This window comes from Diadema antillarum, unplaced genomic scaffold (assembly GCF_040938485.1).
Source record: "Diadema antillarum isolate AM-2024a unplaced genomic scaffold, OU_Dant_1.0 scf00000127, whole genome shotgun sequence".
Lineage (NCBI taxonomy): Eukaryota > Metazoa > Echinodermata > Echinoidea > Diadematoida > Diadematidae > Diadema > Diadema antillarum.
This window is the reverse complement of record NW_027271016.1, coordinates 782,307-806,305: the sequence shown is the minus strand read 5'-3', so window position 1 is coordinate 806,305 and position 23,999 is coordinate 782,307. Positions and strand designations below refer to the sequence as shown.

General features: G+C 36.8%; 1 protein-coding gene across 1 annotated transcript in view; it reads left to right on the top strand.

Annotated features, from left to right (window-relative positions):
* Window positions 1–23,999, top strand: part of LOC139720365 (myosin-IIIb-like) — an 86,176-nt gene that overhangs the window by 17,655 nt on the left and 44,522 nt on the right. The window contains exons 9-12 of the mRNA XM_071631733.1: window positions 16,347–16,455; window positions 18,639–18,758; window positions 21,851–21,951; window positions 22,630–22,716. Of these exons, the coding sequence (XP_071487834.1) occupies window positions 16,347–16,455; window positions 18,639–18,758; window positions 21,851–21,951; window positions 22,630–22,716 (417 nt within the window). The remainder of the gene's footprint in view (window positions 1–16,346; window positions 16,456–18,638; window positions 18,759–21,850; window positions 21,952–22,629; window positions 22,717–23,999) is intronic.

The following is a 23,999-nucleotide window of genomic DNA, read 5'->3' as shown; positions in this document are numbered from 1 at the left end:
GTTTCTACTGCATGTAAAGTTTTTGTTCCTGGTATATCTAGAGCAAATATTTTGATAAGCTATCAAAACTCTCCAAGGCCCGGTGTATTTTCATTTTCGCTGTGATTTGTTAAGTTTGGTATCATTGTTTCTCAAGCAGCTAATGTCTGTTTCACAGAGTAGGAAGTGATTTGATTCCCCCCTGTAAAATTTGCAAGCCCATTATTAAGAGTGTAAAATGATGCGATGTGCATACGCCCTGTTAGGAATCTCGAACGTCATCAACCAGAGAGAAAGAAAAAAGGTTAATAAGGATCTTTAAAGGTGGTGATCTTCTCTGCTTGCTCTCTGAATTAAATTGGTGCATAGGGTAGCTTCAGCTGTTATTCAGTCTAATACTGTATACGCTATAATTTTCGCGTACATAAATTTTCGCACATTGTCGCTGTCACACATTTTCGCGAGTGGTTAAATTCGCGATTGGGGGACCAGAGAAAATATGAAGTGGCAAAGAAAGTGTGAATTTTCAGCTTACTAGCAAATAAGAATGACACTAGTTATACACTGCATGAAAAAGACTTGCCAAACTCTGCGAACTAGTTAGTTAGAATTCAACATTTTTGAAGTGGTTACGTCCATCGCGCTAGATTTCTGACGAGTGGTCCCCTTGCGATAATGGATTGGCTCTCTACAGTATTCGTAAGTAGACGTGGACGTGCGTAAACAAGCTTAGCCAGTATGGTCTGTTCGGTAAGCCGTGACATGGTATACTAGTACTGAAATGTTCGTATCACCAAGGCAAGGGATTCATTTTGGAAGGTAATATTTTCGCGTGTTGTTAATTTCGCGAATAGCTCCCGACTCGCGAAATTCGCGAAAATAAACCCCCCGCGAAATATATAGCATATACAGTATGTCTAAAAGGAGGGGTGATTGCTTGTTTTTTTGTTTTTTTTTTTGAAATGTGACAAAAAATACACTTATGGAGATGAGACTTGGTTTATCTGTTTTCTTGAAAGCAGTCAGGCAGAGAAAATATATGATTCGTTGCCCAGTGCAACTTGAAAAATGTCTTGAAAAATATGAAAGTTTTCACAATCTCAAAATAGCGTGTTTTCTTTAGAAAGGGATGATAGTATTACACATTAGGAGTTACCTGTACTCATGTTTCATGTGTAATAATACAACCATGCAAGTCAGGTGAAAGAAAAAAAGAAGATTGAAAACTCTGCAGTTTACATTTAGAATGTTGTATTTGTACAGCATTCACTCCAAGTAAATGAAAGTCTCGGGGACAACTCGGCCTCGTTTTGATGGTGGGGCCTAGTTGTCCCTCTGGATTATACATTGTTATACTGTGGGAACGCTTCTCGTTCTGGCTTGTCGCAGTTATGGGCTGAGTTGATACAATGCGCGCATCAAAGATCCTCTTAGACGCGCATGCAAATTAATGTGGGCTTATTAAGTGCCTATGTATAGAATATGGCGATCACAAACTGCGTGTAGGGTTGTCTGAAATAGGGCTGAGTTTTCCCTGAGACCGAGTTAGTCTGGATCCTTCTGGAATAAAAGTCGGTATTCCGACTACACTTTTGATCTCAAAATGCTCAAAAACAACTTATCCCAGCAAATTGCATCCGCCAGGAAAGTTTCTTGGTAGACTCTTTCGATATATTGCAAGTAAATATGAAATGATGCCAGACGGGTTCTCAAAACCTTACCAGAACTATGTTTTTACTTTTAAAAAAGAAAGAATTGCAGTCACCACTATTGCTTATTAATGTTCGCCTGGTTTGCTTGTTAATACCAACAGTATGGACAATTCACTCCATTGGATATGTCCCCTCTCGGAACCTGAAATGGATGATAGAAAGCACTTTAGATGTGGCTGTCGGCATGAGACAATAGGAATGAAACCAATTTCACTCAGTTGTTCAAATTGATATCATGAAAGTCAAGCCAGGAGTAATTCCTAAACTGTCATTTTGGTGTCCTTAAAATTAAATGATGTACACTCTCAAATTTTGCGTGACTGGTTTGCCCTCTTATATCCATCTTATGGCACTTGTGACGAGTGGCAAATTAAAGCTGAACCGATCGACCGAAACTGAACTAAGATGAAAATAATCAGACTTAGAATGAGACATTTGATACTTTGAGGGAAGAGAAAGCACACACACACACACACACACACACACACACACACACACACAAGATTATTCAAATCTGAGATAGAATATATATGTAAATTAAGAGAAAAAAAAGTTTGTTGACCGAGTGAAGTATGCTCACAGGTAACCGTGATCTGCTCATGGCCAAGGAGATGATCAAAGATTGAAATCAGCACTTTTTGTGTAGATTCAAAACATACTGTAATAGTGTATAGCAGAGGCAGTACATAATTCAAGTGATAACCCATGAATAGAGGAATGTAAAAGATGATTATTGTAACTAACAGTGCATGTTGTTCCAGTGTATTGAAGAAGAAGAAAAAAAATCTGCAAGATGTGGTATTTTAAAGTGGAAAGTTTCATGGTGTCGAAATTGTTCATAAATTATGGTGAAGGTGTGGCAAACCCAAATAAAGTAGGTGATACCAAATTTTGTACACAAATGCTCTCATCCATGAATTTATAAACAGTCAAGATTCTCTGAAACCTTTCCACTGTTTAATATAGTATTATCTGTAATTTGTTGTGCAAGTGACCTTTTTATTCCCTCATCAACACAATCAGCCGGTATACATCGAGAAAGTAGCATCGCATCATCACCGAAACTGTATCTTTCAAAACTGCTCCCGCCATATTGTTGGCTTCTGATTCCAAATAGCAGTAGGGATGACATAGCATACATCAAGTCAGAACAATCTACTTTCTTCAATTGTATTCTCTCCTTGTATTTTCAGAGATCAATCAATCAATCGATCAATCAATAAATCAATCAAGAATCAACCACTTCTGCCTATTCAGGACATATTGGGTTTTATATGTCCATATACCTAACACCTACAATCCAAAGATACATGGTATATCTTGTGATGGTTTTTGTTTGTTTGGGTTTTTTAATGTTTGCATTTTTATGCCTCCGCCACGAAGTGGTGCTGGAGGCATAATGTTTTCGGGTTGTCCGTCCGTCCGTCCGTCCGTCCGTCCGTAATGAATTTTGTGGACAAGCTAACTATCAAAACCTGTTGAGGTATCCTAATGAAACTTGGCATGTATATGTATTGGGGGGTGAAGTTGTGCCTGTCAACTTTTGGGTGCACATGCTCAAGGTCAAAGGTCAAAAGGTCAAGGTCAAATACATAAAATTTCACTTTTTCCACCATATCTATGAAATGCCTGAATATATTTTCTTGAAACTTAGTGTGTATGTGTATTACCCAATTAAGATTCTCTGGTGAAAGTTTGGGTCATGAGGTCAAAGGTCAAAAGGTCAAGTGAAAATATTAAAACTTCATTTTTTTCTCCATACCTTGGAAATTGTTCAAGGTATCTTCATGGAACATAGCATATACATGTACTGACTGGCAGTGATTATCTAGAGAATGTAGGATTCATGGGGTCAAAGGTCAGGGGTCAAAGGTCAAGTGTAACACTTCAAAATTTTACTATTTCCCTCATGTATCTTCACTTAATGTCGTAATATCTTCACTTAATGTCTTAATATCTTCACTTAATGCCTCAAATATCTTCACTTAATGTCTTAATGCCATATCGCACGTGTCATACTCGGCTGCCACTCTGGTATCATGAAACCTATCACGACTGCTTATACGCCTTTAAATTACGAGTATTTTTCACTCACACAGACTCTGATACCCTGCTATGTCTCTTGTTTTGATATGAGACTAAATCAGCTTCTTTCAAGGTTTTGTAACACAAATTGGTAGTATTTTGCTTTAACTCAGTCAAGTTACAAACTGGACAAAACTTAGTCTCAGCTATCTGACTGGGTTGGGGAGAGGGAATGGGGGGGGGGGGGGAGGTAGGGTGTGTGACCGTTGATACTCCGGGAGTCCGTCCATAACATGTCTATTTGGAGTCTGTTTTGGATTGCCTTCTTATGTGTTTTAACATGCTCGAAGTCAGAGCAAATCCTATTTTTCTCCCTTATTTTGGATATATTTTCCTTCCTGAATATGTTTCGATCAATTTTTACTTCTCAATGCATTTCCTGTATACCAACCAATGACTACCGTCTTACTTTGTGTCTCATCTGTTCCTGCTCGCTATTACAAAAAAGCCACATGTCTGTAAATGTAAGCAACAAAATGCAAGTAATCTTGATTTGTAAGCTATTCGATAACACCTTCTGGTATTGTCTGGCATTTGGAATTCTTCAACTTTACACTGTCTGTAAGACTAGCTTCATATCCTTAGTCACTCATGCAACGTCTAGAAAAATCCATGAACCTGCTGTTTCAGCTACTTGTTACGTAACGTTTATACTCGATCAACTCACGCGTAGATACAACGAATGTCAAGGACCTCACTTTGTCACTGTCTATAGCGGTTCCTTGTTATTTGGTTCCTTCTTAAAATATTCCATTATTTATTGCCCATGCCCATCTCTTGAAATTGTATACCTGTTCTTAGTGCGTAGTTTCACAATGTGCAATGCACACCTGTCATTACCACCTCTTCATATATTATCCCACGTAAGCGCCTGTACTTCTGTCATTACTTACTATTGGAATGTTGTTTTTGAAAATTGTCTCAAAGTGACAGATGGAAAGCGAATCTACGAATATGCATTCCTGGTAAACAACCCATTATGTAACTTGTGTTTGTTTGTCACCAAATATGGCTGAACAAATTAATGCAAATGTACTTCCTGTTATGAACAATGAAGTATGTTATCATCAGTCAGCTGTACTAAATTCCCCCTTAACGTGTTCTGATTGTGAAGAAGGCGACAGCACCGATTTTATCACATCTTTAAATGCAGAAACCCCAGAATTAAATCTGGATTTTGATTTCAATGATGTTTCACTGCAAAATGTATTTTCTAACTATCTTTTGGAAAATGACATAGTTACCTTGTCTCATTCTAACCCTAAAGATCTTTTTGTTTCGCATATCAATATTAGAAGTTTGAATAAAAATTTTGACCAATTTCTTTTATTTGTTAATGAGTTACAATTTAGTCATATGATCATTGGCCTCAGTGAAACTTGGCTAAAGGAAACGTCACCTGCTTCTCAATACTCCATCAATCGTTTCAAATTATTTACCAATAACAGGACTGGCAAAAGAGGTGGTGGAGTAGGTTTTTATGTTTCACAAACTCTAAATTGTCAATTGTTACACGAATACAGCATCATCTCAGAATGTATATAGTGTATTTTTATAGAGGTTATAACTCCAAACAAAGGTAACATTATCCTGGGGGAAATTTATAGACCCCCGCATTCTAACCCTACTGAGTTTATTGGGTTGCTTCATGATCTCCTCTCTGATAAATATTTTGATAACAAGACATGCATTATTATGGGAGACTTTAATATAAATCTCCTTAATTATAATGATACTGCAGTTTGTCAAGAATTTCTCAACCTTATGTTGTCCAAATCCTTTATCCCTTTTATAAGAAAACCTACTCGAATTTCCGATGTCACTTCAACTCTCATCGATAATATTTTTGTTAATAATTTATCTCTTGACGTCACATCTGGTATCGTAGTTTCTGACATTTCTGATCACTTCCCGATTTATGCCCTTGTACCTCAGTTCACAACCAGAAAAACTCCAACATCTAACCATTGTACTCGTGACACGTCTGAACGCAATCTAGATAGGCTCAGGGAGGGATTTGGGTCCGTTGACTGGTCCCCTGTCTACAACGCAGGAAATGTAAACTCATCCTTTGAGGTTTTTATGAAAATTTTGATAGAAACTTGTGATAACTATATACCCTTGTGTAACCGATCTAAATTTAATTATAAAAAGATACCAAAACAGCCTTGGATCACGAAATCTCTTCTTAGGTCTATTAATAAGAAAAACAGATTATATTGTAGATACCGTAAATCCCCAAATTCTTCAACTAAATCTCGTTATGTTTGTTATCGAAATACGCTGACCTCTACGTTACGCTTAGCTAAGCAACAGTATTTTTACCGACAGTTCGATAGATGCAAATCTGACATAAAGAGTACGTGGAAGGTGATCAACACAGCTTTAAAATCCAGCACTGAGGCGAATTCCCCAAATCGTATTCTAAACGAGGGTCGCGTGATAGACAATCCAGGGGAGATGGCAGATGTATTCAATGACTTCTTCGTTAACCTTGGGCCAGATCTTGCCAAGAAAATACCTCGCTCCGGGACACCTTTTCATTCGTTTCTAAGGGAAAGGAATGCACACACTTTGTTTTTTGTTCCTATTATCGAGGAAGAAATCAAAGAAATTGTTCGCAAACTAAATAACAAGAAAAGTACAGGTGATGACGGAATTTCAGTTTTTCTTTTAAAAAATATAATAACTGAAATAATTACTCCCCTTACTTATATTTTCAATCAATCTTTGTTAACTGGAAAAGTTCCTGAAAAGATGAAAATTGCTAGAGTCGTTCCAATATTCAAAAAGGGTGCTAAAGAATCGGTTAGCAATTACCGTCCAATATCTCTTTTAACTTCAATTTCAAAAATTTTGGAGAAACTTGTTCACAAACGAACTCTTAGATTCCTTATCAATTGCAATATTCTTTCAAATTTTCAGTTTGGATTCAGAAAACAGCATAGCACAATCCACGCTTTGCTAGCTTTCATTGATAGAGTAGCCCATGCTTTAGATGAAGCTTCCCATACCATCGGTGTTTTTCTCGACTTCTCAAAAGCGTTCGATACTATAGACCATGATATTTTGCTTTATAAGTTAAGCCATTACGGCATTCGTGGGACAGCTCTAGATTGGTTTAAAGACTACCTTACTAATAGAAAGCAATATGTTTATCTAAACGGTCATGAGTCTCTCTTGAAAACAACTTCTTGTGGTGTCCCCCAGGGTTCCCTACTTGGCCCATTATTATTTATTTTGTACATAAACGACCTCCAAAATTCGTCTCAGATTCTTTCTTTCATATGCTTTGCTGATGACACAAATTTATTTCTTTCACATCGTAACTCTAACACGCTTATACATATGTTAAACAATGAACTGAAACTTGTTCAGTCCTGGATCCACGCAAATAAGTTATCACTAAATATTGATAAGACTCATTACATGCTGTTCAGCAATTCTCTGCAATCTGTTTCTGATTATGTTAAGATCAATGGTATCAATTTAAACCAGGTAGATAGTATTAAGTTTCTAGGACTTTACATTGATAGTGATCTATCCTGGAAAACCCATATTAACTATAACAGTAAAATTTTGTCCAGAAACATAGGAATTTTGAATAAGCTGAAATATTTTTTCCCCATACATATATTACAAATTATATACTCAACAATGATTTCCCCTTACCTCAACTATGGAATTCTTGCATGGGGTAATTCGTCCAGATTTTTGCTTGATTCGCTTTTCCTCCTCCAAAAACGCGCCATCAGAATTATCAATAACGCTGGATATCTATCTCATACAAATGAATTTTTTCACAAGAATAAAATTTTGAAATTGCCTGACTTGTTTGATTACAACCTAGGTATTTTCATGTATAAATACTCCACGAATGATCTTCCTGATGTTTTTCTTCACATGTTCAAAAGAAACTACTCAGTTCACAATTATCCCACCCGCCAACGGGACGCTTATTACCTTCCACGTACTCGAACAATTTTCGCGATGAAAACAATTATGTATGCGGGACCGAAATACTGGAACGATCTCCCCTCTGAACTCACAGGTTGTTTATCACTATCATCCTTTAAATGCAAATTAAGACAGTATTTATTGAATAATTACATTAATTCAGCTCACTGAAATCTGTTTTGTGATGCACAGGACTATCCCGCTGTACCGTACTCCAGGGTTGTTGTTATGTTAAAACCAGCTATTTGTGTCCTCAAATTCTGTCACTGTGTCTATGGCCTATTGCATTTTCTTCCTTCTCTAAGACATTTGGGGCGAGGTAACAGCTGGTATTTTAATTCCTTCTGCACTGTAACTGGTTGTTGAATGTCTTCTTTTTTTCTGGGGGGGGGGATTTGCAGGTGCATGTGTTCCCTCCTTAATACACGCAATGTATAAACCTTTAATATTTTTTAACCGTATTATTGTTATCATATATTGAGTCATATTGTTATTATCGCCAGAACGACAATGGTTCATCCGCCTACAGCATGTGGCTTATCCGACCCCAAATCTGTATTAGAGAAGAATTTGCTATATAACTGTATAAATGTACTTTTTTTTTTCTCTATGTTTTGGTCAATGTTGTACCCGTGCTCCCCATCTTAATCTTTAACTCGATTTTAACTGGGACCTACGCTCAACAAGCTCGCTTTTAAGTAGGTTCCTTCATATTTCTTTAGCATCCATTCACAGATTCAAAACGTCATAGATCGACCACTATATGTTTTATATATTTGCAATATTTTATGTATGTCTCCAGCTTGATATCATGTACTTCATTTGATTTTGTTATATTTGATGTATTTTTTCATCGAGAAATATGAAAATAAATCGAAATTTATGTTTATGCAATGCCAGCAGGATTAATTTTTTTTTTTTACACTTTGTGTATGCATGTGTAACCTAATAGAAATTCTCTGGAAAGTTTTTCTTTTTCTTTTTCTTTTTTCTTTTTTTGCCTCAAAGGTCAAAAGGTCAAAGATCAAGTGAAAGTGCTGAACTAACTTTTTCCTCCATGTCTCGGAAGTGGCTCAAGTTATCTTGAAACTTACTACATATTTATGCATGTTCTGCCTGACAGTGATTATCTTATGAGTTTAGGGTCAAAGGCCAGATGAAAATGGTCTGTACAACAAATTACTATTCAATACAGAAATTGCACTTTTTCTCCATACCTTGAAAATTACTCAATGCTCTTATGCATGAATGGGTCAAAGTCAAGTTAAAGTCCTTAAATCCCCAAATACTTGCTCTCCTATTCATCCAATTAAACCTAGGTCAGGGAAGGTGGACATTCAACACATTTGTGACAAACTTGTCATTTTAGTATTTTGCCAATTTTGTGAAAATGTAATCACACATTGTCCACATGTGCTATCTAGACCTATTAGGAGAATCATGCATTTATGGCAGAGGCATACCACGCCATAGCGACATTTCTAGTTTTTATTGAATTTGTGATTTTTATATGTGTACGTGGTGGAAAAAACCCACAAATGTGCTGGTCATGTTATCAGAAGTCACTTTCTGCACATGTGGTCCATACTCTTACCCTGCATGTGTGTCTGTGTGTATAGTGTGTATGTGTATTTGTGCGTGTGTGTGTGTGTGTGTGTGACAGACACAGATAAAAGGAGAGATGACTGGTAAAGACTATGAAAAAAAAAAGTTCCTTGCTAAGTTTCATGGTGTACTTGAGTCCGTTCGAATGGTGCGAGGAAGACCTGTTCAAGGCATTATTTTTCTGCAGTGGTCACATGTTGTTAAATGTGTTAAATTAGTAGAATTACCATAACTGTGTCAATGTTTGATTCTGATGAAAGCCTGTTACAGTCACCAGACACAATGAATGAGAAAATACTTTCTGAATATTATCTAAAAGTTCATATTGAGACCAACACTTCCTACTTTTTGATAAGCATGTTATGATTGTTCTTATTATTATCATCTAATACTGTTTTTAAAGTGTCAGTTGCACTTTGTCAAAATAATCATTATCATTGTCATCTTCATTACCTTGATTATAGAAAATTGTGAAGGAAATACCTCAGATCACATCCAAGCCCCAACACTGTAGGCTGTGGACTTTTTAAACCTCACAATTTGTGCAGTAATTTGTGCAACAGATCTTGCCTGGGGTCAGAAAACTTTCCTCTCCGTCAACTGCTGTAGTAATAGGCAAGGTGAAGCTCCCATTAATACTACTGGGCTATTGATACTGATACCTCTTGATACATGTATATCAACATCAAGTCCAATTTTGCCCATTTCTAGAGAAGACATGTAACAAACACCAGGGTGTCTCTTGCGCATATCCTGAAAGTTTGTCTTCTTCCTTGACAACGCCAGGTTCTATTTCAAAAGAGCCCTTGACTGGTGACGTGGAGTGTTTTGTGTATCGTACAGCTCGCTCTCAATAAGAACTCCTGAGGGTCTAACTCTTTTACCCCGTTTACACTAAGGAAAAAGGGGTTCTGAAGCCTCCTGTAGCAGCCTCGAGCAGCCTTTCAGCTCAGTATAAACAGACAGAATTCAGAAAAGGAGATCCAATCAGGTCAGGTTCTGAAACCACCTATCCTGGGGCTGATTTCAGAGGCTGCTTTAACAGCCTTTGATGCAGTATAAATGCTAGGGAGTTCAAGAAGCTGCTTTTTAGCCGACCCGGAGGTAATTAGTGAAGGTCATTACCTGCTTACATAAACAACCCAGGCGTCTCGACCAATCCTCGCTGAAGAAAGCCTTTCGACTTGCACACTTTCATGCAAAAGCCCGTGCCATGTATCAGAGAGAAGGAGCTAGTTGGGCCCGCTAGGGCCTGCTAGGGTCTGCTTTGGCGAGCAGTATATTAAAAAGATGAGAGGCTGCTTTTTCAGAGTGGGCTTTTGAACCTCCTCGAGGAGGCTCTGAAAGCTGCTACATTAGCAGTATATACTTGGTATTAAAATCAGAAATGTGATGTCAACACATCTACAGAGAGTGGTAGTCCTTCTAAGCCGTGTGTGCAGACCAATAATCCTAATGTGTTCATGTTGAAGTGATACATTACTATGTGGTCAAGAAAGTTTTTCTCCTAAACAGCAGATGTGGCTGATTAATGACCATTTGAAGTGTTTTCCCTGAATCTTGTCATCTTCAGGTAGGTCGTCAGTGATGACCTGAAGAACATTCTGGTACAACTTGCTCAGATATGTCTTTTTTTCTGTATTTAACAAAAAAGAATTAACAATTTCTTTGCTTGTTTGTTGCTTTCAGTGCATGTGGTAACAAGTATGTTTTGCTGTATTTCTGCATACATATATTTTGGAAAATGAGAAGACTTATTGCATTTTCTTTTTATTTGGAGCTATTTATTTCGTGAATAACTAGTAGAAGACCTCCATCCAAAGTTTTTTTTTTTTTTTGTGCTCCAATCAAGTTCTTGTAAGTAATCACCTGTAAAGAATAGAATATGGCAGAGTATTGCAATCTTTTTCTATCATGCAAAGTCTTTTTGAAATCGAATGGTGATTGATACATTGTATTTATATGTCTACACTGCCCTGTTCTAATGTAGGAGTGATACTGCATTATGTTCTGGTGTGAATTGGGCCACTCTTTTGCCTATTTCAAAACTCACATCACGTACACATCAGATCATACTCTGTATGAGCAACAGAAGAAAGCGTCATTCTTTGTGGCTATGATCCCAGGCAATTCCTCAAAGACCAGTGGGTGCAAAGTCAACTTGAACTAAGTTGCCTTTGACGATTTAAGCTGACCAGAGATTGCTCACGGGCATCTGAGGTATCTCTATAGATCCTTGCTTTCATATGTACACGATTTCAATTGTGATTCATATCATCGTTCATTCACATGACCGTAGAAGGCTTCGCAAATTCTGCTGTTTTGAATTTCAGAGCGAGGAGGGGAGGTTTGGCTTCTTTCCAAGTTCCCATCAAACTCTTAAGCTGTAACTAGCATGCACTTAGACTGCAGTGCGAGCCTATGAGGAACGCTGTCTTTCTGTAGAAGTAGTTGAAAGGTCACCGTAAGCTCCACCTCAAGTGCAACTGGAGGTCAATTACGATCACATGCACAGTCATCTCGCTGCTTAATTTTGGCGAAACGTGATGAGAGAGAGCACCTCCGGACCGTCATTTGAAATGAGATGAAGCACCCCCTGTGATTCCAGTTTGCATTCACATGACAAGAATGCTGAATTTTAAGCATGATTCTAGTGATGCATCGCTACATTCGTTTTTTCAAAGTAAGCACACTCTGTTCGTGTGAAAGCTAGGTTTGATTCCGTCTTAGCAGTACTAGTGCAGTGGACTCCCGTTATAACGTAGTCTTCAGGACTGGCTGTTTCCTTTCGTCGTATAGAAATTTTGTTATAACCATACAAATAAACAATAAAAAAAACCATAGAGCCAATAATTTTGCGATCTGGATTTTTGTTAAGTTGTAACAGGAATTTCGTTATAACCGTGTTTGTTATGACGAGAATGCACCGTATATAAGTAAGTGGTTGTCCTAATTGTTGTAGGCTTGAGCAGGCCATGCAGGGTTCTTTAAAAGAATACAATTGCAAAAATGAAAACAACAGTCATCAAGGATGTTTTCCATGGTTTACTGGGACAGGAAAAACAAACAACAGCCCATAAATGTAAAAAATAAATGAACAAATCAGAGTGATAAACAATCTCTGAGTAGTGTGTCCTTGAGACTTGTTCAGAGCACTGTAAAATCTTGAGGGTTAGACCAGGATGAAACATAATGCCCTGTCCCCTATAGATGGCCTTGACATGATAAGGACCACTGCAAACTTGATCACCACTCCCTTCAATGCCAAAGCCATGTTTTGTGCACATCCAAGCATGCCACATCCAGTCTGCTCTCTGCTTTCTCTTCTCCATCCCCCAATTTGTGCTGGTACTCTGGTCTGTTGGTCTAGTTCCAAATGCTCCTTAAACTCAAGTCCAAATTAATTGACCTTGTAGTTCTTCCCTGTCTATCTGTATACGTTTCGGGGGGAGGGGGGGGGGGGTTGACCCCAAGAAACAGACAAATAAGAAAAAAGATTCTTCATCCTTGCACTTTTTTTTTGTTGACTTGTATTTTGGTGTAGATATATATGACACGAATTAGGGCAAAATCAATGACATCCACATGCAATAAAGATTATATATAGCGGTACATTGTTTGTGTTTTCACGATGCTAAATTTTCTGCTGTACATAGTACTGTCTTATTTATTCTCAGATTTAGCTCAAATGAGGCAAGGACAGGTGTTTGACAACCATTGCCATATTGTGATCATTGAGTGGTGTGTGCTGCCTACTGTGCACTTATACTTTTGCCGAAAAATTTAGACCACATGTTCACCCTTTTGAAGGAGCACATTTTAGAGATTTTAAACTGAAGTTACAAGGAGCTATCACATGTTTGAAAGGGGGTTGGACCATTTTTAGGGGGATTTGGGGGTTGCACACTTACAATGTAGGCTCCAAGCAATGACAACACTACAGTAGCAGTAAATTGCTTTAGTAGCATGCCTAATACCAACTCCTTTTTTTTTTAGTTTGTGCATGTGCACTAAAAGATAAAATACATAAAATCATAAATTACATTTCCTGCAATATCTATTTTTGAATCATCACCATAAAGCTGACTTGATGCAAAGCACAGCTTTTGTGTGTTATGCAGGTACTGCACCTTATTATGCTGCACACCATTTCTTAATCACATTTCCATACAATGCATGGCATGTCATTAGCTTTAGTGAGTAGAAATAAAAAAAAAAAAAAAATCTATTTATGTCTGGATGAGAAAATATCTGATTGTCCTTGATTTGGGATTAATTATTCCCATTGAGATGCATGTGATACACAAGCATCTGCCTGACTGCTTTGTGGAATTTCCCTGAATCCTAATGTTTGAAGGTTTGCAGTCTTGCATACATACACGTTTAGTGTCTGAATGTCCCTGAAAAGATTGTATTTTACTCAGCATTTTCTCCTGACATGAATGCTAAGTACTGCATTTAAAAAAAAAAAAAAAAAACCCTGACTGAAGTTTCATTTGGAGTAATAGCATGCAAACTAGGCATGTGCATGTACTTACCTGCAAATTCATGACTGACTCTGCTTTCCCTGATTATACAAACTTATCATCACAAATCTAGTTCACTGTTTCAGACAAAGGGAATAGTTTGAAGTTTGAAGGATTGAGTTGGTTTAATTATTGTGTTTTGGAAGATTAAGATTAAAACTAATAATGTATAAATTGTACATATCAAGGGTTTTTTGTTTTTGTTTTTTCATGTTGTCGCTGGAGGAATTGTTCTAAGTGTTCAGTTTAACCCGTTCAAGACTAGTCTTGAATATACAACTTGTACTTGGGCAAATGTCTATGGGAAATGCATGTTAAAGCATAATCTAAGATGTGATTAGTACATTCTGTATGGGCATTCCAGTACTAGTATTTTGATTTTATCATTGTGCTGTTGTGACAGTTGTTTATGTGTTGGGATATCTTTCACTTAAGGATGACTTATTCGTTTGTTTGTTTGTTTGTTTGTTTGTTTGTTTGTTTGTTTGTTTGTTTGTTTGTTTTTGTGTTTGTTTATTCCTAAACATGCACAAATGTTTTCTGGGACCATTGATGCCATCAGTTCTTTTTTATCAGTCACTTAGGGTGTGTTGAACCTACAGTTAACTTTATTAAAGCCATAGAATCTCTCAGAGTGTATCAAATCATTAAAGTGTCTGTTTACTGCCTCAATTCTTTGATTCCGCTAATCTCCATCTCAAAAAATATTGTGAGAGTAGATAGTCTTATCAACCAGAATAATGGATAATTTGTGGAGATAAGAAAAGTATTAAGCAAAGACATTGGACTTGCCTTTATTTTGGTTATGACTTAAAATGATTTTTAACTAAGTTTCATTTAATCTCATACAGGACTGGTTATTGCAAAAATTATTCATTTGTGGTTGATAATATTGGTTGTTGGTAGGCTGAATAATCTAAGCTCTGCATGTGTGAAGGTATGATTTTTGTTTGTGCACCTAAAAGAACTTGAATGTATTTTCTATGTGCACCAATTTGCTGTATATGCATGTTCATTTTCAGTATTAAACACACTCTTTTCTCAGCATGAAGAAGCTGTAGCAGCATAACGCTTGGAAATATACTAATGAAATGTATTTTCATACCAGAGTCAGAGGGATTGTTCAGTAATGAATACTGTAAAAGTGGAAATTTTCACGATAACATGAAACTAGCACAGTATAGATAAAAACACACAGATTTTTAGTTTTTTGTACAGCTGTAAGTAATACAGTTAAACTCGCCTAAGTCGACATTGCACATGTCGAATAATCGCGCAAGTCGATGATTTTAAAAAGTCCCGATTTTTCCCCATTGACTTACGTGTATTAATTCACTCACAAGTCGAATTTTGTAAGTCGAATACTCGCCTAAGTCAATGAAATTCCAATAACAATTTCACGGAAAAACCATTAAATTCACTGTGCCTAAGTCGAATAAGATTTTATTGTGCAATAAATCACTGTCAAAATCACGAGACGCCAGTTTTTGTTTACATAAGAACTAGCCCGACCAGACAGGTGACAAAAAAATGATTTAAAGTATCAAAATTCAAAGCGATCGCATGCGATTGTTGAACTCTCTTCGTGTTTGGAGGTCCGCTGGTCCAGCCCTGTCGCGCTAGCGCTACGTACGTACAGCGACTGGGCTGTGTATAGTCTGTGTATGGTTGCAGTCTGCGCTGTGCAGTGGATGGATGAAGCTGCTGAGTTTTCAAAGCGGAAAGTAGGAGGAAAGTTACGGGCACGGGTAAATCAGAATTACACCTCTACACGCATTTTAAGCTACGGTATGGTAAACTGGAATCAATCACTGCTCAATATATCGTTCATATTTACTTCCCCAAGGTTTAACAAGGGTGTAAAGTAATCGTACCTGTGCCAATACTAATGCACTGTCCATGCAAAGTTAGCCGCGGCCCTGCCGGGCGACCCGTGCTGCGGCACACCACCTCTCCAGCTCTCGGCTCCAGAGTAGACAACATACAATGTACATTTATACATACAGTATGTAATGTACGTGTGGTGTAACTGTTGTTAAGTCCATTTTTTTTCGACTTACGCACAAGTCGAAAATTGTCTAAGTCGATGTGTTTTGCTCAGTCCCGAGAAGATCGACTTATGCGAGTTTAACTGTACTATCTATTTTCTGTGTTATGCACTATATCACTTTTAATTGTTATCATCGTTATTATGATTATGATTGTGATCATTACTATCGTTATATTATTATTACTACTATTATTTTTTTGTATTATTATTATTATTACTTTTCTTATTGTTATTATCATTATCATCATCATCATCATCATCATCACCATTATTGTTATCATCATCATCATCATCATCATCATTATATTTTGATTCCATCGAATCAAGGACATGCTAAGTTCATCTTGCCTGGCTGAGCACAAAAAATTACTCGCGCAAAAATATCTATGTGTACAGTATTTGAATGGAATGTTTGGTGATATTTGTTTCCAGGATCTGCTTGAGATTGCTAAGGAGGACCTGATTGCGCAGCTGACGTACACAACCAGCATCGCTCACGGGGAGAGGTTTCAGAGGAACTACACTAAAGCCCAGGCCATCGGTAAGAGAGAGAGAAGAGTGTCGTTGAAAGAATCAGGGCTGTCAGTTTTGGCCTACCTGTTTGCCATCACATGCTCACAGAGCAGGGCTTACCTTGGGGGGAGGGGGGGGGGGGGGAGGGAGGGGGAACAAGCTTTAACAAATATTTTGCTTTATTACCTCTGCCAAGGGAGGAGGTTAGGTTTATCAGCAGCGTTTGTGTGTTGGTTTGTTTGTCCATGTGCAAAATAACTCAAAAAGTTGTGAACGGATTTGGATGAAACTTACAGGAAAGGTTGAGAATGACACGTGGAACAGAGAATTAAATTTTGGTAGCGATCTGTGAAATTTTATGAAGGATTTTTGATATTTTTGCAGGTAGGGTTGGTGAACTTGGGAGTTCAAGCAGCACATTTTTTTAAGTTTGCATGTACTTGCACTAAAGTGCATGCTCTAGTTTCTGCTCGGGTGAGGCAGTCATGTTGCTAAGATTTCCATCTTAAGCTTTAATGATGAAAAACATGAAAAATATGCAATAAAGAAGCAAAAGACAGTCTTTAATGATGTATTTTATTAGTGCTAACAAGCTTAAATGTTTTTCTTTATTACCCCTGCCAAGGGAGTAGGTTATGTTTATCAGCAGCGTTTCTTTGTTGGTTTGTTTGTCCATGTGCAAAATAACTCAAAAAGTTGTGAACGGATTTGGATGAAACTTACAGGAATGGTTGAGAATGACACATGGAACAGATGATTACATTTTGGTAGCGATCTGGAAATTTTATGGATTTTATGAAGGATTTTCGATATTTTGGCAGGTAGGGTCAGTGAACTTTGGAGTTCAAGCAGCACATTTTTTAAAGTTTGCATGTACTAGCACCAGAGTGCATGCTCTAGTTTCTGCTCGGGTGAGGCAGTCATGTTGCTAAGATTTCCATCTTAAGCTTTAATGATGAAAAAAATGAAAAATATGCAATAAAGAAGCAAAAGACAGTCTTTAATGATGTATTTTATTAGTGCTAACAAGCTTAAATGTTTTTCTTTATTACCCCTGCCAAGGGAGTAGGTTATGTTTATCAGCAGCGTTTGTTTGTTGGTTTGTTTGTCCATGTGCAAAATAACTCAAAAAGTTGTGAAGGGATTTGGATGAAACTTACAGGAATGGTTGAGAATGACCCATGGAACAGATGATTACATTTTGGTAGCGATCTGGAAATTTTATGGATTTTATGAAGGATTTTCGATATTTTGGCAGGTAAGGTCAGTGAACTTTGGAGTTCAAGCAGCACATTTTTTAAAGTTTGCATGTACTTGCACTAGAGTGCATGCTCTAGTTTCTGCTAGGGTGAGGCAGTCATGTTGCTAAGATTTCCATCTTTAATAAGCTTTAATGATGAAAAACATGAAAAATATGCAATAAAGAAGCAAAAGACAGTCTTTAATGATGTATTTTATTAGTGCTAAATGCTGTGCAAGATAGAAGTTTTGTAATACATAAGTTTGTATATTAATGCCTCTTTTTATTGAGTCCAAAGTATTTTTTTGACTCCAACAGTTGTGCAATGTTTCATACCCGGTGCATTATGGGCATTTTTTTTCCAGACTAGCCTTTTTGAGAATTGTTCCAAGTTGCAAGATGTATGCACATGTATTAATATATAAATTTGTTTGTTCTTCTTTTTATCTTCCTATTTATTTATTTCTTCATTTATTACCTGGCAATTTGTATATTAAATGAACTCTTTATCTTTTCATTTATCTACCTTGCTGCAAATATCCACTCTATATGCTTCATGTTATACTAAAGGTTTGTTCAAGCAGGGTCCTGCCTATTAAGTCAGATCTCTTTGGTTTTAAATGAAATGAGTATGCGGCTAGTACAATACATATCTTTTCAACATACATGGGTTTAGAACATGGCTGATATTCCTCTTTTGCAGCCTTGGCAGATATACTTATTAACAGTGGCTGTCTTATTGACCAGTAGCAGAAGGTCAGGTGAAGCTGAAAACAAAGCGTAAGGAAGATTAAATGTTTGAAATCTTTCGGCAGATACAAGATGTATTTGTTAATCAGAGATGATGGCAATGGATGTCTGGCTGATGATTGATATATCTGTTCATTAGTATTGAATCAAATGTACGAGAGATATATTCATAGTACTGATGTGATGAAAAAAATTTACCATGAGGTGATTTTGTGCCACAGATGCACGTGACGCCATGACGAAGACGCTGTATGGTCGGCTCTTCAGCTGGATCGTCAACAAAATCAACCAACTTCTAGCCCCCGAGGAACAGCTGGAATCCAGCCAATCAACAGAGATCGGTGAGCAGCACTTTCTAGGAATATATATAAGATATATATATATATAAACACACATATATATACACATATATATACTGTATATGTCAAAAAAAAATTACAACGGGACCCTCCGCAATGATATCTTTACAAATAGTGAATCAATCCAAATACAAATTCAGGGTATGAAACTATAACTCATTGCCCACATCTTACAGAAAACCCCATTCAATTTGCTTCAGTGGTCAAAGAGAAATGAGGAATTTTGTACCCGATGTCAAGAATCTCTTCCCTCTAAGTTTTGTTTATTGTATTCACACACAGAAGCATCGAAGTATTAAACTTGGAAGAATCAGACTCATGACATGCTTTACAACAGTCCACATTTGTCTTTGACTGCTTAACCAAATTGAATGGGGTTTTCTGCAAAATAGAGCTACGATGTTATATCTTAAGACCCCGCAGTAGCATTTAGACAGTTTAATCATATTGGATGTTATCAATGCAAAAATTTGATTGTAATTTTTTTGGGGACATACTGTATATAAATGTATAAAACACATACATACACGTATATATATCTCTCTTTTTCTCTTTGTCTCATTCCATGTGTCTCTTTCTATCTGCTTCCATTTTTGTTTTGTCTCTTTGTCTTTCTTGTCAGTCTGTGTGAGAAGTTTTTGTTTTTGTCTCTTTGTGTCCACATTGTATCTCTCTGTCCCTCTCCATGTCTTGTCTGCCTGTATGTCTGTTTGTTTTTCTCTCTTTGTATTCATGCGTTATGTAATACATTTGACAGAAGAAAAAATGTTTTTGATACATACAGAACTTTTATATAATTGAACACAGTTAAACGTAGAAAATCAGTATCAATTTATAGAGCAGAGCGAGATTAGCCTACATAGATTACTTTTTATTTTATTATTGCAGAACATAGTGAAATAGAGGAACTCAGGAATGAAAGTTTATGAGCGCAAACATAGACAACTTCCTAATATAGAGTTACGTTGAATGACCAGTATTGCGTACTAGAGATATTAAACTTTGTATGTTTGGCACGATATGTTTTGATAGCTGGAGATATCACCGTGTCAGTGAACTTTCTGGCAGGAAACTCCTCAGTTTTGGTTGTAAAAGGTCACAAGTCAATATTTTTTCAAAATAGATATTCGCTATTATATGTACTTGAACTGTTGTATTGCTGCTAATGATTTTGTGCAAACAGCTTTATATAGTTAGAAGTTTTGATAACCTTTAGATTATTGTAGTTTTGTTTTGCTCTTTTGCTTTCACTTTGTTTGGTTAATGCTTTTTATTTCCCATTTGCAGTGTAACACATCATTTCTCTTCTCATGAATTTACCTGTAAAATCTGCACCACTTGTAAAAGCCAGAAATGTGGAGTAAAAAGAGAAGAAGACATAAATAGCTAAATCAGGTTATGATGAGAAAATTGGTATTTTGAAGACTAAGATTCTTTGTGGATGCAGCATGAATTCAGCTTATATCTATTTATCTTTTTTTTTTTCTTTTGCACCCAAAGATATTTTCAGAAATGATGTTTCTTAGTTCATAGCCAGCTTTTATGTGTGTAGTGTACATGTCAGTGCTCTATGATGTGGTAAATCTAGAAATATTGGCAAGCACATTAATTCTTTCTATAATTGATGTAATTTAGTAATGATTATAAATATGTTTATCAAAATGACATACTCGGTAAAAAGATCAGACCAGTGCAGCTCAGGACGGTTTCATGCTGACATTTTCGATAATCTCACGCTGTATCTACATATGTGTTTGCAATCATAAGCAGCACAATCAAAATAAATGATTACAGATGATAAATAATTGTGATGGTTGTGTTTCATGCATATATGTGTGTGTATGTTTCTATATTGTGTTTATGTGTTACCATGTGCTTGGGTTTGTGTATGTGCATGTGTGTGTGTCTGTTTGTGTTTAAGTATGTATGTGCATAATGGTAATGATGAAGTCATTTCTAGTGTTTCTGTCATTTAGTGCCTAGTTTGATTCAGTGGCCTCGCTTATGCAGCGTGAGAAGCCATGCATTGTACATGTGTGTCCGGTCTTATAAACTTCCTAGAGGCCTGAAGCCCTGTCTCTTAAAGGCATAATTTACCATTTGCAGATGAAACAGAAACCCAGCATTAGTGCTTTAAGATAGTTCTGAAATGTGAGTTAAGGATAGAAACAACCACTGTAAATATTTGAATCGATAAAATCGATGTTAAGTATTGTTAGATGTACAAAATGTAAACAATAGTTATAATAAAGATGTTTCCAGATTAAACCGTCTACAGTGACGGTTTATTGAGAAAAATACAGATATCTCTTATATTTTAGGCTTTATCGTGAAAATTTTATATGATAGGATGTTTTGTGATACAACAGACCTGCACATATGCATTAAATGTCATATCTTGAAATTTTTTTAAATCACTGTTCCCAAAGGTAAACAGGACCTTTAACTGGGAATTTTGAATGTGAACAATTTAGCAATCTGCAGTGTCCAGTGCACATTGAAAAAAAGAAAAAAGAAAAGAAAAGAAAATAGAACAAAGGGAAATGTTTGTATCTTACATGTACTTCCTACAAAATGCATAGATGCCTGAAGCCCTGTCTCTGTACTGAGAATTATGAATGTGAGCAATTAGCAATCTGAAGTGTTCAGCGGAAATTAAAAAAGAGAGGAAAGGAAAACTGAATGAAGGAAAATCTCTGTATCTTCTGCTTCTCTTGATATTACTCCCTTTTTTTGGGGGGGGGGGGGAGTTTCAGGAGTGAAGCATACAAGGTTTTACTGATGGTTGGTATGATGTACATGTATGTGGTATATTTGTTGTTGTTGCCTATGTTATCAAATACAAATGTATATTATCTTGGCCATTGCTGCACAGTCATCGTGTGCCTGTGTTTGTGTGTGTGTGTGTGTGTGTGTGTGTGTGTGTGTGTCTGTATGTGCGTGTGTGTGTGTGTGTGTGTGTGTGTGTGTGTGGCCATTTGTGTGTATGCATAGGTATATGCCTCTCATGTGTGTAGGAACTGTTTTCTGGAGAACTAGATAACTTTTCCTATATTGTATTCCATCGTTTGCAGGTATCCTGGATATTTTTGGCTTTGAACATCTCCAGACTAACAGCTTTGAACAGGCCTGTATCAATCTGGCCAATGAGCAGCTTCAGTACTTCTTCAACCAAGTGAGCCAAATTCACTTTATTTGAAATGAGTTTTTGTTTTTTTGCTTTGCAGATACCATAGCATTAGACATGTTGGCTATTGTCACCATAAAGGCATTCCGTGCCAGTGAATTTTTTTTTTCTTTGTTCACAGAAGAAAATAAACAGATGAGCCGATTCAAATGTGGCCTGATCCTGCTTTGAACATACAAAATTCAAAAGAGATTTGCCGTGTGTATTTTTGACCAACATACAATGATGTTGTCCTCAGATACAATGTAGCTGTTGATTTTTAGTTCATTGATGGTCGTTCCTGACTTGAAAGCTGTTTGTTATGCTTGAAAGAAGTTCAGGGATCAAATACAGTATGGGCATACGACATCAACATATTTCACAGACACATACATTGTACGATAGGTTTTAAGTTAATTGCCCTATCATTCAGAGCAATGCTTTTTTTTTTTCCAATTTCATGTTTAATTCAAGTGCATGTTTGGTGGTTCACCTGTCACTGCAGAATGAGATGTTGGAATTTCTATGTAGAGAATGTCTGTGTACTAGTAAGTCATAAATCATGCATCTTTGTGGTGCCAATGACACTTGGTAGTCTACATCCCTAAGTATTCTTTTTGATGCTGTTAGCAATGATAAAATAAGATGGCAGCTATTCTTTGCTTCTTTTATTTTCCTTTCTTCCAGCACATCTTCCTCCTAGAGCAGGCTGAGTACATGAATGAAGGCATTGACTGGTCCAACATTCCCTTTGTCAACAATGAGCCCCTCTTGGTTGGTTTACATTCCATAATTGTCATATCTATCTCGACAGAATTTCTTGTTAAAGGCAGGACATTTCAGGTTCATATTCGGGTAGAAAATAATGTTTTTGGTGAAGATCTTTGATTGAAATAACATATTTCAGTTCCCAAAAAGTACAGTTGTAGCATTTATTTTGAGAAACAAAGTTAATACTCAGTTGATCCTTGTACACCCTGCTGCCTTCTTTGAGCAACAGATTCACTTTGACCTGAACAAGGCTGATTTAGTAACATTACTGGAACAAACTTTGATGGATGTTTAGATTTTTGAAAACTGTTATCATTTTTCTAACAAAGTATCTTCTCTGATTATAAAAATTGATATTAGCACATACACTAATGCTGTAGATGTGGTTGTCAGTGAGTGGTGAGGTGTTATGATCTGTGGTGACTTTTTTTTTTTATGCCTCCGCCAACGAAGTGGCTGGAGGCATTATTTTTTCGGGTCGTCCGTCCGTCCGTCCGTCCGTCCGTCCGTACGTCCGTCCCATTTTGTTTTTGTCGATATCTCAAGAACTGTGTGGTGATTTTACATCAAACTTGGTATGAGGGTATATCCTGGGGGGATGATACTTTCTTTGGATTTTAGGGTCATGGGGTCAAAGGTCAAAGGTCACAGGTTATTTTGTGAAAAAAAAAGGTTGAAAATTCATGTTTTTCTCCATATCTTGCAAATGGTTCAAGGTATCGTCATGGAACTTAGTATATATGCTTGTTCCAATGGGCAGTGATTATCTAGGGAAGTTGGGGGTCATGGTTCAAAGGTCAGGGGGTCAAAGGTCAAGGTCAACTCCTCAAAATATCACTACTGTCCTTATATTTATGTAATGCCTGAAGGTTTTTGGTTTTTTTTTAAACTTGATGTATGCATGTATTACCCAATATATATTCTGTGGGAAGTTTCTTGCCAAAAGGTCAAAGGTCAAAAGGTAAAAGGTCAAGTGAAAGTGCTGAATTGCACTTTTTCCTCCATATCTCAAAAGTAACTCAAGGTATAATCATGAAACTTACATATTTATGCATGTTCAACCTAACAGTGATTCTCTTTGGAACTGTGAGGTCAGAGGTCAAAGGCCAGGTTTAGATAATGCTATTTTCCCATTTGATACTGAAATTATACTTTTTCTCAATACCTTGAAAATTACTCAATGCATAAACTTATAAAAGGGTCAAAAGTCAAGTAAAAATCATCAGTTCCCCAAATACCTGCACTCTGACATTTTAATCATTCATCCAATTGAACCTAGTTCTAGG